Source organism: Nestor notabilis, unplaced genomic scaffold (assembly GCF_000696875.1).
Source record: "Nestor notabilis isolate BGI_N333 unplaced genomic scaffold, ASM69687v1 scaffold26024, whole genome shotgun sequence".
Lineage (NCBI taxonomy): Eukaryota > Metazoa > Chordata > Aves > Psittaciformes > Psittacidae > Nestor > Nestor notabilis.
The window spans coordinates 474-13469 of NW_009925535.1; the positions used below are offsets into that span (position 1 = coordinate 474).

General features: G+C 44.8%; 1 protein-coding gene across 1 annotated transcript in view; it reads left to right on the forward strand.

Moving 5' to 3' along the window:
- Window positions 1-12996, forward strand: part of BRD8 (bromodomain containing 8) — a 15607-nt gene that overhangs the window by 434 nt on the left and 2177 nt on the right. Inside the window, exons 2-18 of the mRNA XM_010013116.1 lie at window positions 465-534; window positions 1591-1640; window positions 2730-2852; window positions 2994-3074; window positions 3505-3569; window positions 4041-4177; window positions 6064-6208; window positions 7357-7566; window positions 7962-8242; window positions 8745-9200; window positions 9560-9653; window positions 9864-9910; window positions 10269-10483; window positions 10756-10848; window positions 11035-11103; window positions 11816-11993; window positions 12617-12721. Coding sequence (XP_010011418.1) covers window positions 465-534; window positions 1591-1640; window positions 2730-2852; window positions 2994-3074; window positions 3505-3569; window positions 4041-4177; window positions 6064-6208; window positions 7357-7566; window positions 7962-8242; window positions 8745-9200; window positions 9560-9653; window positions 9864-9910; window positions 10269-10483; window positions 10756-10848; window positions 11035-11103; window positions 11816-11993; window positions 12617-12721 — 2419 coding nt within the window. The remainder of the gene's footprint in view (window positions 1-464; window positions 535-1590; window positions 1641-2729; window positions 2853-2993; window positions 3075-3504; window positions 3570-4040; window positions 4178-6063; window positions 6209-7356; window positions 7567-7961; window positions 8243-8744; window positions 9201-9559; window positions 9654-9863; window positions 9911-10268; window positions 10484-10755; window positions 10849-11034; window positions 11104-11815; window positions 11994-12616; window positions 12722-12996) is intronic.

Here is a 12996-nt window from a genome sequence, read left to right on the forward strand (position 1 = left end):
GTCCCTGCCTGTGGCAGGGGGGTGGAACTGGATGAGTTTTAAAGTCCCTTCCAACACAAAACATTCTGTGTTCATAGATTGGAATATTTGAACATGCAGCTCTGGTTTGCTGCTTTTTTCTTGCACCAGAGGAAGGTTTTTGTAGAAACATAGTGGTGTCATCAGAAGCTAGAAACTTGCTTTTCAAAGCAAGGGAGTGAAACTGTTGTTTATTAGAAGCAAGCAAATCTTTTTGAGTCCAAGGGCTGTACTTGAATAATTTCCAAACATAACAACTCCTTGTAAGTTCATTGCAACTTCATTGCAACTTCATAAATACTGTGGCTGTTCAGTGATGAATAAATAAATAGATAAATACTAATGGCTATTCAGTGATGAACATCAAGACAGGTCAGTGTCTTTTCTCTGCATGTTGGCTGGGGAAGAAAGTAAGTTGACAATGACTTGCCATTTCCCTACTGTAGGGTCTCAGTCAGCAGAGCTATCAAACCTTTTGCAGAGCCAGGACGCCCACCTGACTGGTTTTCTCAAAAGGTAAGGTACTGATATATGGATCTTGGAAAAGATGAATTCTGCATAGGATATTTAATACAGCTGCCTAAAAGAATGTATTCCTTGTTTTAAAAAAAGATAGCAAAATTATTAAAAAAAAACCAAAAAAAAACCAACAAAAATCTTTACTTGCATCATATTAAATACTTTTTCCTGTTTCTGAAATGAAATCTGAGCTTACAGTACAGGGGTTAAAGTTAAGGAAAAGACAAGCGTGATCAAAGACGTGAAACAGCTTCCTTGTAAGGGAAGGCTAAGTAAGGTAGAATCCTTAACATAGAAAGAGGTAAGAGGAATACAACAGATGCCTGCACAGTCAGAAGTGGCATGTTGAGGATCAGTAAGAATTAATAAAGTTTAATTGTTCAGTGCTTTGTCTAGTACAAGATTTAGAGGCTATCGGGAGACTAACGGGAGGCAGGTTAGAAGCAAATCTCAAGAGATTGTTCTTCACCAGGCATGTAATTAAGCTGTGGAATTCCTTGCCACAGGAATTTGTGGATGCCCATGTATTTTGCTGTATGCTGTTGCTTGGGCAAGCAGCTGTGTACTGTTGGTTGGGCAAGCACCTGGGATTTTTCTTGTATAAGGGACAGAAAGACATTAAAAGAACAAAGGGAGGAGAAGTTGGGTGTTTTAGGTTGCTAACTGTTCCTGTTAAGCTGCAAAGCCAGCCTTGATAGAATGTTATTTTGTCTTCTCCATTAAAACATTCTGGTTCACATTCACGGACAGGAACATTACAGGAACAGCTTCCCTAGTCATGCTTGCTTTGATTTCTAAACTGTTAGATGGTAGCATCTGTTCTTTAGCTTTGTTTTGAAGATCAGCCTGGGCAGTGCTGGAGTAAGAGAGGGAATACACTCTCTCACTTTGAGCTACGCTAAATTAGAGCTGGGGGGAAACTCTGGAGAAGACTGTCACATACGTTCATAAAGCGTTAGACAGCTGAAGAGGATAGAATAAGTTCCCTCAGTTGTTAGGTGTTTGCTGAAGCTGACTCTTCTGTGTCCTCTGACTTTCTTTGTTTCCTCTTAGCACTGTGCATCTCAGTATTCAGAGCTCTTGGAGACTACAGAGACCCCCAAGTGAGTACAAAGTCTGGCATGAGTGCAGTCTGCAGCAATTTGGGGTAGACTTGTCAGTTCTTACAGCAAAGCACTTAATAGTGCTCCTCCCAAAAGGAGTGTAAAGTGATGAGGAGATTCAGTTGTGATAGCTGGCATGGGTGGGATTCCAGGTATGGCAGATGGGGAAGATTAGCAAGCCCAAGGTATTCCTCAGAACACACTTTCCATATCTCTTTGTCTTGTCTCCTTTTTTCTTCATAAGACTGAAGTATTTCAGTATTATGTGGTTCTAAAATTGGTCACTGTGTACTTGTTAGTGTCTTCCATATGCCTCTACTGTCATTACAGTACATGGCAGGATAATTGGGGCCTCTTTGCCACAGCTCTGTTTGTAAATTACTGTGTGCACTTGGGGACTTATGCAGAAAAAAAAGAAACATTTATTTGGCTGGAATAAAACACTACATTTTAGTCTTGCTGATCAGAAGCTTTGCACATAAAATTATCACTTTGAATAGAGGTAGAAAACACAGCAGGAGTGGGAAGAGGAAATGTTTTGTATACGTCTCTGTTTTGCAGTGGTTTCTTATAGTTTTCTTATCAATGCTATCACTACAGCTTTGTGGTCTCAGATGTTTCTCACTCCAAATTCCAGGCATTTTGTTTTGGGACTTCACATCAAATTAAAGGCAGGATGTTTAAAAGTAGTGTTTGTTTGTGATAGTGCTGAATGATCTTTAGCAATAGAATTGCAAAGATAAAAGGACTGAGTTATGGAGGGAAAAAAAAAAGGTGTTTCTTCATGGGTAGAAAGAATCTTCTGTGAAATGGAATTGATTTTTCACATGTTGAGAATTTGCAGTGGTTTTGCATCTTTGATCTATTCCTGAAATCTTTAACGTGGGACACATTTAAGAATTAGGGTGGGGTTTTTTTTCAGAAGAGGTTGTTTGAACATTGTGCTGTCCAACATCATTTAAGGAAAATGGGAAGAGGTGGATTTTTTTTGTGTGCATGTGTCAGGAATGACAGGCAGCAGCCATTTATGAAAGGAGAAGGTTTTCTGTGTTTCATGTCTGAACTGGTTTTGGTTTTCTCTTACTCTAGGAGAAAACGTGGTGAGAAGGGAGAAGTTGTGGAGACTGTGGAGGATGTTATTGTGCGGAAACTCACTGCAGAACGGGTTGAGGAGTTGAAGAAAATCATTAAAGAAACACAGGAGAAGTACAGGTGTGTGGCAGAGGTGTTAAGCTGTGGTGCACCTGAGAGCCCTGTTTTGGAAAAGTTGCCTGAGTGCCATGGTGCTTGGGATGAAAATGCTGCTTAGGGTGTATTATTCAGTGATAAGTAAGTAAGATTTCCTGATTACAGGCAACTCAAGAGGGATGCAGAGCTGATCCAGGCCGGACACATGGATAACAGGCTGGAGGAGCTATGCAATGAGATTATGATGTGAGTTATTTAATTATTTCCATGTTATGCTTTCTTCTCAGTTTGTAGTTCTCTGACATCGCTTGCTCCATATACTGTGGGTTAAGAGAAATGGGTCAGCTGGGCAGATGCTTTGGCCTTTGAGGGTGGACTTAGCTTAAATTGGAAGCTTGTGTGGAACACGGTTTGAAATGTATCAGTACAGAGCTTGCTGGTGGCTTGCAACATCATGCTTGTCTCCTCCATTTTGATAATCGGCTGGCAGTGAAATTTCCTGCCAAGTGTGTTATTCTCTGACTGGCCTCTGACGGCTTTTGTCCTCCAAGGAATTGAGCCTGAGTCTGCAGAGGCAGTTCATTGTCTGGAGATAATGGGGTGGGGGTCAGTAAGCTGATTGTGGAGGAGGAACTAAGGGGCGCTCTGTGACAGTAGGCTTTGGCTCTGTATGCAGAAAGAAGAAACTGGAGGAGGAGGAAGCAGAAGTCAAGAGGAAGGCTACAGATGCTGCTTATCAGGGTAAGCACTTTTCCTTAGAGAGAGGTGCATATATTCGGAAGAAATGTTAAGACTTGTTGGGAGGAATTTCTTGACCCTGGAATTGGAGAGAAAGGTTGTATTCTCTTTCCAGAATTACATTTGTAACAGGGCAAAATGCAGAGACATCTGAGAAAGGAACAAGTTCTGTAGAAAAGGTATATCTAAGAGAAAGAAGGATTAACAAGGAGCGCTCTGAATGTCAGGCTTTGTACCCATTTAGTTTTCCCTATGGTTTTACTATTTTCTGAAGAGAGATTTGTTCTGAATGTTTAATTAATTTATAACTCATGGGGCAATTCAGTGAACTAACCTGTCAGTGGTGTGGTGCAAGAAATTCCCACAATGTAAATTGTCTTCCTGGGGTTCTTGAGGATAAAGTCAGAGATAACTCTTAGGAACTGTCCAAGTCGGAGTCATGGAATCTCACTGTTCTTTTCCATTCTCTTTCAGCTCGTCAGGCCATTAAGAATCCACCACGACGGTTGACAGGTGTGATGGTTCGCTCCCCTGCAGGCTCAACCTCCCCAGGGGGAGACTACGCTCTGGGAGATCTGTCTCAGCCCGCTGTGGATGAGGCCAGTCCAGGGGTAAGGATCCTTCTCATAGTAAGAGAGAAAGACCAGCTTGAGACAGGGGCACTGCATCCATCATGGAGAAGGAGCCTGTGGAGAAACCCTTGCTTTGCTTTGCAGACTTTTCGCTGTGGTAGTGCTGTAGTGTGGTTGATGTACAGTGCTGCTACGTGTCCTCTTCCGTGTCTGTGATGATCAGGTGCCTGCATCAAAGGCTGTGTAGGGACATCAGTGGGTTGGCCAGGCAGTCTTCTGTGTGTGCCTGGGAAGTGGCACTACAGAGCAGGGAAAGGATGAAAGCATATGCCTGGAGTAGGTGCAGTGAGTGAATGGAGTAGGTGTCTGTGGTGTGCTGGATCAATGCTCTTGGGGGAAGGAGCAAGTGGGGCTAGTCCGTGTGGTGGAGTGTGGCTTTGAACAGTGTGGTTTTTCTCTTTCTCAGGTCACTCCAGGGACATTGCCCAGCACCCCAGTTGCCTCCTTCATTGGAATCCCTGACACCCCTCCAGGCTCTGCTCCCCTGGATGCCCCCATGACCCCAGTCACTGATGATTCACCCCAGAAAAAGATGCTAGGACAAAAAGCAACTCCGCCTCCTTCCCCTCTGCTCTCAGAGCTGCTGAAGAAGGGCAGTCTCCTGCCCACAAGCCCCAGGCTGGTATGGAGCTCTCTGCTCATATATGCAAAGGCTTTTTTAAAGCATACAGGTTTTTGTGAGAGTCCCAACAGAAGAGATAGGTGAGAGATAGAATTATCCCTGTGAGCCACAGAGGTGGGACCCTTTCCTGGCAGTACTATGGTGCAGACTGCAGGAATCATTCAGCACATAGGACTGGCTATCTCCCTCAGTTGTAAGGAGTTGGAGTTGCAGGCTTTGCTAGAGGAAATTGTTCTCCCCAGGGGAGGGAGCATGCTAGTCAGCATCATCCCAGTCAGCCTCCATGGAGGTGTTCTTGATGATTTCTACTTTGGGCTCACAGTTCTTCTTTTACATCTTGGCCAAAAGTTGAGTTCCAATATTTGTAATGGATCTTAGCATAGGAGTAGGGAGTCCTTTAATGGAGTTTAATGACCAATATTGAAGTGCTTCAGTTTTCTCCTAATTGTAGGCAGTAGCTAAAATCACTGTGATGACAACCCACTTCTGGTGTTAGTGACTCTGGAAATCTTAGGAGGGTGACCATTGCTGACACTGTTCAGAGTCCGGTCTGAAAATAATAGCCATCAGCCTGCCCATGGCGCGGATTCCCTGTGTTAGTGCTTGTGTGATGGAAAAGGTGTATTGCTCTTGACTTTCTTGTTTTTTAATAGTCAGATTTGGGGTATTTTCTATTTGTTAGCTTGGGTAAATGTTCATGGGTTCTGTGTATGCATGGTGCAGTATAACATAGGGTACAGCAACAAAGGGCTGTTGAAGACTGGGTTTTCTTCGTAAACCATCTGTTTTCTTTGAAGCATATGGTTTACATCTGCTTCAAGGTCCATCATACGTTTACTGTGTGACATTGATAGAGTTACTTTCCACTTTAGTGCTTCAGTTTCCCTCAACTCAAAATAAGGGATAATTCAATGCCATCTCAGGGCATAGTGAGACTGGTATCTGTAAAGGATTGTGAGATCTTTGAACAGAGGAACTAAGGTAGAGCAAATGATGTGTTTGGCCTAACTTCAAAGGAGGGTGGCACTGCAGCTGCATTGTAGCTGAAGAGCAACAACTAGTTTCAGATTTTGATGGTGAGCACTTGCATGGGCGCCTCAGGCAGGGACTAGGCTGGACAAAAAGTGCAGGAGAAATGCTGAGGCAGCAAATGACGGACATATTTATGGAGGTGCATATATGGCAGAGAATCACTGATGTGATGGTGATCTCCAGGATTTTCAGTTCTGTCCTCCTTTGGCAGGTTGGTGAAAATGAAATGACAGTGGCTTCTGGTCACATGAACAGCTCAGGAGTCCTGCTGGAGGTAGGAAGTGTCCTCCCAGTGCTGCACAGTGGGGAAATGCAGTCGGCACCTGGTGCTGTCCCTGCATCTCCTGCTGCTTCAGGTAACTCGGGACTCTCCCTGAATGATTCTCGCTTCAGATGTACCTTCAGACTGTTGTATGAGTCCTCTTTGGAGAGAGATGAAGGGCATCTAACCTGGCTGGTCTGGGGGCTTCTTTGAGTTGTATTCCTATTTCTGTACTCTCATCCTTCTCACCCCTACTTTTTTTTTTAAGAACACCCTAATGCTTACAGAAGAAAGAGTGCCTTGATCTAAAATCACTGAAAGAATTAGACTTGAGTTGAGCCTAGTCCATGAAGTCTAGTTTTCTGGGTTTGACACTGGCTAATACCAGGCATTTCAGTGTAGAAAGAAAGGGTTAGTTGACAGGGAGTTGGGAAAAAAAGTGTCCAACTGCAGCTCCCTGTGAACCCGGAGAACTCGTGTCTTACCTCTGCTTTAGCTTAGAGGCCTGTTGAGGATTAGACCACAGTGGACTGTGAAGTAAGTTCCACAGAGAGCAGGGTGAGAGGGACAGTGCAAGAGTCTTTGCATTGAGCCTTTTCAGAACAACCTGCCTAAGGTGAAGGTTCTTCTCAGCTCATGCTAACCAGTAGTTTAATCACATTGTCTGCAACTGAGCATTTTTGCCATTCATTCATATATAATTCCATATGAATAACATTGCTTTTCTTTTCCACATCTGTTCTTCAAGACCTGTTAATTTGTTCCAGACAGTTTGGTAAATTCAGACTGGAAGTTACAGCTCAGTGGCAACCTTTGATAAAAGAGGAATTCTCCAGGAAAGACCTGCAGAGAGATCCCCTCTGCTCCCTTCCAGCTCCTGCGATGACTGTTTGTCTTGGCTCACCTTATGTGGCTCGCTCAGCACTGTTTTTCAGATTTCCTCTAATTGTATTGGGATGAGCCTTTGGAAGGGCATCTCTCTGCATGTGTGGCTTAGTCTCTGCAGCCCTTATATTGAGCACAGTGTCCCACAGTCTGCATGGTTGTCTCAGACTGCACACACAAATGAGTTGTGCATTTTGGGGTGCAGGTTCTCCATGTAGTTTTTGTGACTATTTATAGGTACCTCTCAGTGTCTTTTCCCAGAAGAAGCCACCAGACAGTGAAGACCCCAGTGGTGTCTTTGTGGACTTGAGTGGTGGCTGCCTCTTGCTCATGTGCTTTTTCCTTCTACTCTGTTAGGTGCTCCTACGCTTTCCCGGCTTTTAGAAGCTGGTCCTGCACAGTTCACCTCACCTCTTGCTTCCTTCTCCGCTGTTGCCAGCGAACCTCCAGCTAAGCTCCTGCCACCCCCAGTAGAGCCTGTGTCCCAGGCTACAATTGTCATGATGCCCACGCTGTCAGCACCATCCGTTGTGCCACCAGCTGCAGCTCCAGAAAGCGTAGCCACAGGTGCGTTCCTGAACTACGCATTCATAGATCCTGCACTGGTGGGAAGCAGAACTTCCCTTGGGATCAGCACCCAGCAAGATCTCAGCTGGCGTTTTATCACCTCGGACTCATCCGTCCTTTCAGCTGGAGTAAACAGATGGTTTTAAACAGGATTTGCTGGGGAGGGGAAGAGGGAAGGGTGTTAATGTGTGTTGCTGGATTGTGGTTCAAGGGCTGGAATCTCACTTTGTCTCTACTGTGGGAAAGCAACCTCTGTTTGTCTTTTATTTTTCTAAGCCATGGTGTTGTGGGTGGACCTGGGATGATTGTGGTTGGTCTTATCCACTGCTGTATTTGTTTATGTGGGCTTGACTTCTCCAGATTGATCTCTGATTGACACTTTCACCCTTGTGCAGTGAGCCAACCAGAAGCCTGTGTTTCCATGGAGGCAGTGTCTGATTCCCATACCGTGACAGTGTCCATGGACAGCAGTGAAATATCCATGATCATTGATTCCATCAAGAAAGAGTGCCTGGGTTCTGGGGCTGGCGGTACTGCAGGGTCTTCCAAAGATCACTGTATGGATGGGAAAGAAGACCTCGATTTAGCTGAGAAAATGGATATTGCAGTGTCCTATACAGGGGAAGAGCTGGACTTTGATACCGTTGGAAATATTATAGCCATTATTGAGGACAAGGTAAATAGGCAAAGCAGAATGACAGTGCCTTTTGTTCCATGTCCAGTTAGGTTAATCTCAAGTGATTACTGTTCACCAGTTTAATTAGTTTAAACCAGCAAGAAAAGAACTATTCCAAAATGCACATTCTCACCATCATTGTCCAGATCAGTAGAAAATGGTTCTGTGACGCCACTGCTGCTAGTCTGCTACATTTAGCCTGGTGCTCCTCTTCAGAGTGCAGAAAGAAATCTCTTTCTTCCTCATGTTGGGTTGGGTTTGGGTCACAGTTGGCAGAGAAATGAGCACTGCTTGCAGCATACTCTCCAGGAGTGCTGTATTTCTGAAACTAAAGCTCCACAGGGAGTGATAAGAGTCTGGCTGTGAAAGACAACTTTGTAAACCCAGTACTCTGGGTTTTCCACAGTTGTCTCTACCAAATAACATAAACTCCTTTATTTTTATTTTTTTAAATCCCTTTTTCTGACCTTGGCCTGCACTACTCTGTGTTTTGCCAATAAAGGTAGACGACCACCCTGAAGTCCTGGATGCAGCAGTTGTAGAAGCTGCTCTGTCTTCTTTCTGCGAAGATACAGATGACCCTCAGACCCTGCCTGGCCCGTGGGAACACTCAATTCATCAGGAGCACGAGAAACAGGCCCAGATACCCCAAGTATCTGTGACTGTGAAGCAGGAGAGACTGGAGTGTGAGGAGCCAGAGGCAAAGGGAATTCGAGACCTAATGGGCATTGGCGAGCTGGGATCAGAAATAAAAACAGAACCTGCAGAGCAGGAGCAGAATCAGCTGGGCCCTGAGGAAACCATAGCAGCAACTGCAAGAGTGACAGAAACACCAGAGCTTCGAAATCAAGAGATAGAAGAAGATCAAAGAGCAGCTGTAACAGCAGGAGAGACTTCTGAAATCGAGATAGAGTCGACCAAGGGAGAAGACATGGTGCACAATACAGTGAAGGCAGAGGTATGTGGGCAGAGAGGCTGTCTGGAACTGGTGTGGGGAAAGAAAGGAGAAGTTGTGGCAGGTAGGAGAGAAGTTTAGAGGAAGGATGACTGTTGGGTTGAAGGTATCCCTTCAATGAATGTGACTGACTGTTTTCTTTGGAGTCATGCTGCTGATCTGTTCGATCTGCAGAGAAGCTGTCTGCTTTAGGCAGTACCTTTGTGTATCTCCCCCCGCCCATGTGCAGAATTGCTGTTGAGAAGGTGCTCAGAGAACTTCATTTTGCCTTGAGTTAGGTTAGAGTGAGTGAGATGTGCCCACACCTTCACTGAAGTAAGCTGACACAAACATCTAGATTTGTGCATTTCTCTTCCCTCCAGACCCCACCTGATGATGATTCATCCCCTCCACAAGTCCCAAATGTGAGTGAAGACTCCTCACAGGCTGATGTTCAGCACAAATTTGAGCTGTCAGGTAACTTAATTCAGCTAGGAAATCTTTTACATGCAACATTATTAGCTGGATAGTTGTCAGTGATCTGGTTCAGGTTTTTTGGGGAGGAGGGAGAAAAGATACGTGTAGGAACAGTGTTAATTACTACAGGACAGTAGGCATTGGTGCAGGAGCTTTTGTGGGGAAGACTGCTTTGGAGAATCAACCTTTCTGCTTTTCTTTCTTTCACAGAGTCAATGAAGGAGGAGGCCCAAGCTCTATTTAGGAGTCAGATGAAGGTAATTCTTAATTGGTTGTAGTCATCTTGAGTGTATTAGTAACATCTCCCTACTACTGCTTTCTGGCTCCCATCTGCTGAAAAGCAAAGCTTATGTTCCACTTTCTGCACTGAGAAGTGGGCAGTTTGCAGTTGGAACTAAAGGGGAGCTTGCTTCAGGCACTGTGAAGCTCTGTGTGTGTGTTTCTGTGTCTGGGGAAGCCAGGGCAGGGTAGAGTGACTGGGATTTTGGGAAGGTGCCTGTACAGCTGTTAGCAATGTAGCAAGAAAATCACTTTGCTTGCTGTACCATAGTTGCTTTGGAGGCTCTGAGTTGCTGCTGTAGCTGGCTGTGCAGACTCATGAACTCTGTGTTTCAGGATGGGCAGGGTGAAGAGGATGATGAGGATGGTGCCAGTGAGGCTGCCAGTTTGGAGGAACCCAAAGAAGAAGATCAGGGTGAGGGATATCTGTCAGAGATGGATAACGAACCCCCCGTGAGCGAGAGTGATGATGGCTTCAGTGTCCATAATGCACCTTTACAGTCTCACACGCTAGCCGACTCCATCCCCAGCAGCCCAGCCTCCTCGCAGTTGTGAGTATCAGTGAAGCTCTCAGGCACACAGGTGCAAATCCCACACTATTTTGTGGGGGGGACACAGAATTACTGTTTCTGTTTCGCTGGCTGCTCGGGCCCAGAGGGGGAGTTTGTTGATGATTTGTCTGGCTCTCCTTGCTTGCAAGTGCACAGGTAGCATCAGCTCCCATGGATTAGTGTAGGCATGTCAAAGGCAAAACAAACCATATGTTGTCTGCTCTAAGGTAATATGCAGACTCCTGAAGGAAGTTCTGTTCTTTTCTTCCCAGCTCAGTGTGTAGTGAAGACCAGGAAGCAATACAGGCCCAGAAGATATGGAAGAAAGCTATCATGCTAGTTTGGAGAGCAGCAGCTAATCACAGGTGGGTTTGATGTCTGTGATCAACCAGCAGAAAGAAGTGACTAATCCTGGACAAGTCTCCAGTCTCCCTTCTTGGAGGCTCACTGGGATATGATGAATCATACTGGTAGCACACAAATAAACATGAGAGCATAAAACAAATATTTACCAACAAGGAGGACACTAAGGGAACTTCTTCTTCCTGCAGGTACGCCAATGTCTTTCTACAGCCTGTGACTGATGATATAGCACCAGGCTACCACAGTATTGTGCAGAGGTGAGTCTCACGAGTCCTCCCATCATTAGAACTCTGTATATTTGCACATTTGTGTAAGGATTTCTGGAAGGAACAATGTAGTTTTTAGCTGCCATGCAGACTGCAAGACTTGGAAGGTTATTTGTTTCTGGCATGATTCAGTCAGAAGCAGGCTTCTCCAAGAAAAGGGTTGTGTTCAGTAACAGACACATGTCTTCACACAGCCCTGTCTTTGAATGAAGTACACTGACTTACATAGAACGGGTTTTTTTATCTGTAAGGTGGTGACTGATACGGTTCTTCCAGTTTCTGTCCAAGGGTACAATTTAATCTTTGGAATTCCAAAGACCTGTCTTCTTTAATCAGCATTTTTTACTGTCCCAGATAGCAAACTCTTCTGGAAGAATTACCAGAATCCTGCTATCCCCCAAAATCTCTCCTAAACAGTTCAGTGGTTGCAGCTCTAGCTCCTTAATGCCTCTGTCAGTGATGCCTGGAGAAGGCAAATGCCTCTCTGAGGCATCTGTTACATTGTTTTTACCGTTCATGATAACTGCTGGACAGCTTGTGTCTTCTGACCAGGGCCTTGGAACTCATGAACACAGCCTGTGTGTGGGAAAACCTGTTTGGCTGAATGAAATAGGTGGTCTAAGTAGACATGTTACTGTCTGTGAGAGAGTCCGTAAAGAGTTAAATATTTCTGTTGCTATTTTTGACTGCATTTCTTTCACAGGCCAATGGATTTATCTACCATCAAAAAGAACATTGAGAATGGGCTGATACGAACCACAGCTGAGTTCCAGCGTGATATTATGCTGATGTTTCAGAATGCAGTTATGTACAACAGCTCTGACCATGACGTGTACCACATGGCTGTGGAGATGCAGCGAGATGTCCTGGAGCAGATCCAGGTAAAGTGCAGGACAGAGCATTTGCCTTAGCCCATAAGTGTGGGAAAGACTTCCAGATGTTTTGCTCAGTGTCTTTGAATGAAGTGGTCCTGTCTTTCCCTGCATCTCTCTTGTGCTAGCTCAGGTGTTTGGTGAACTAGATTGTGCGTAAGCTAGAAATAACACAGCAAAATTTCTCTTAGGTTCAGCCCAGACCAATTTAAAATCTAATTTCCTTCAGGGAAATGCTTAGGCCAGCAAGAGCCAGGGTGTGGTTCAGGAACACAAACAAGCAACAAGAACAGTGAATGACAGGGAATGCGATTGCTTCTGGTGGCTCTGCTGGTTTACGCTGGTACAAAGCATACATGAAACTGTGTCCTGTGAATATGTGCCATTTAAAATTGCTTGTGAAATAGAGTGTCCCAACTGGCAGCACTAACACAGTTCAAACTGGGGTTTTATAGTTCCTCAGGACTTGTGGCTTCTGAGGTAATTGGAGGAACTTATTCTGAGTAGCAGACAAGGAACTGAAACTGCCTCTAACCCAGTCGTTCCCAGACTGTGGTTTGTGATAGTTAACTGACACGTGCTAACTGAGCTTGTTTTTACCTGAGAATTCTAACGGCGTGGTTTTCTTGCAGCAATTTCTGGCCACACAGCTGATCATGCAAACATCAGAGTCGGGGATCAGTGCAAAGAGCCTACGTGGGCGCGACTCCACTCGCAAGCAGGATGCTTCAGAGAAGGTGAGGATGCTGCATCTTGTGGAAGGGCACTTGTGATCTTTTGAAGAACCCCAAAATACTGCATGAGTTTCCATACCAAAGGGGCAGAATGTTTTTTGATATTGCAGTGGCTCCAGCATCTTCATGCAGACAAGTTTTTCTTTAAATGTGTGCATTGATGAGATTTCAGCTCTGGAACTGCACATCATCCCAGAGTCAAATCTCACAAGTTTTTTCTGTAATCCTAATAGTTCCATTCCCTGTTTTTAAAAACAGGTGATGAAAACTGTAGGGAA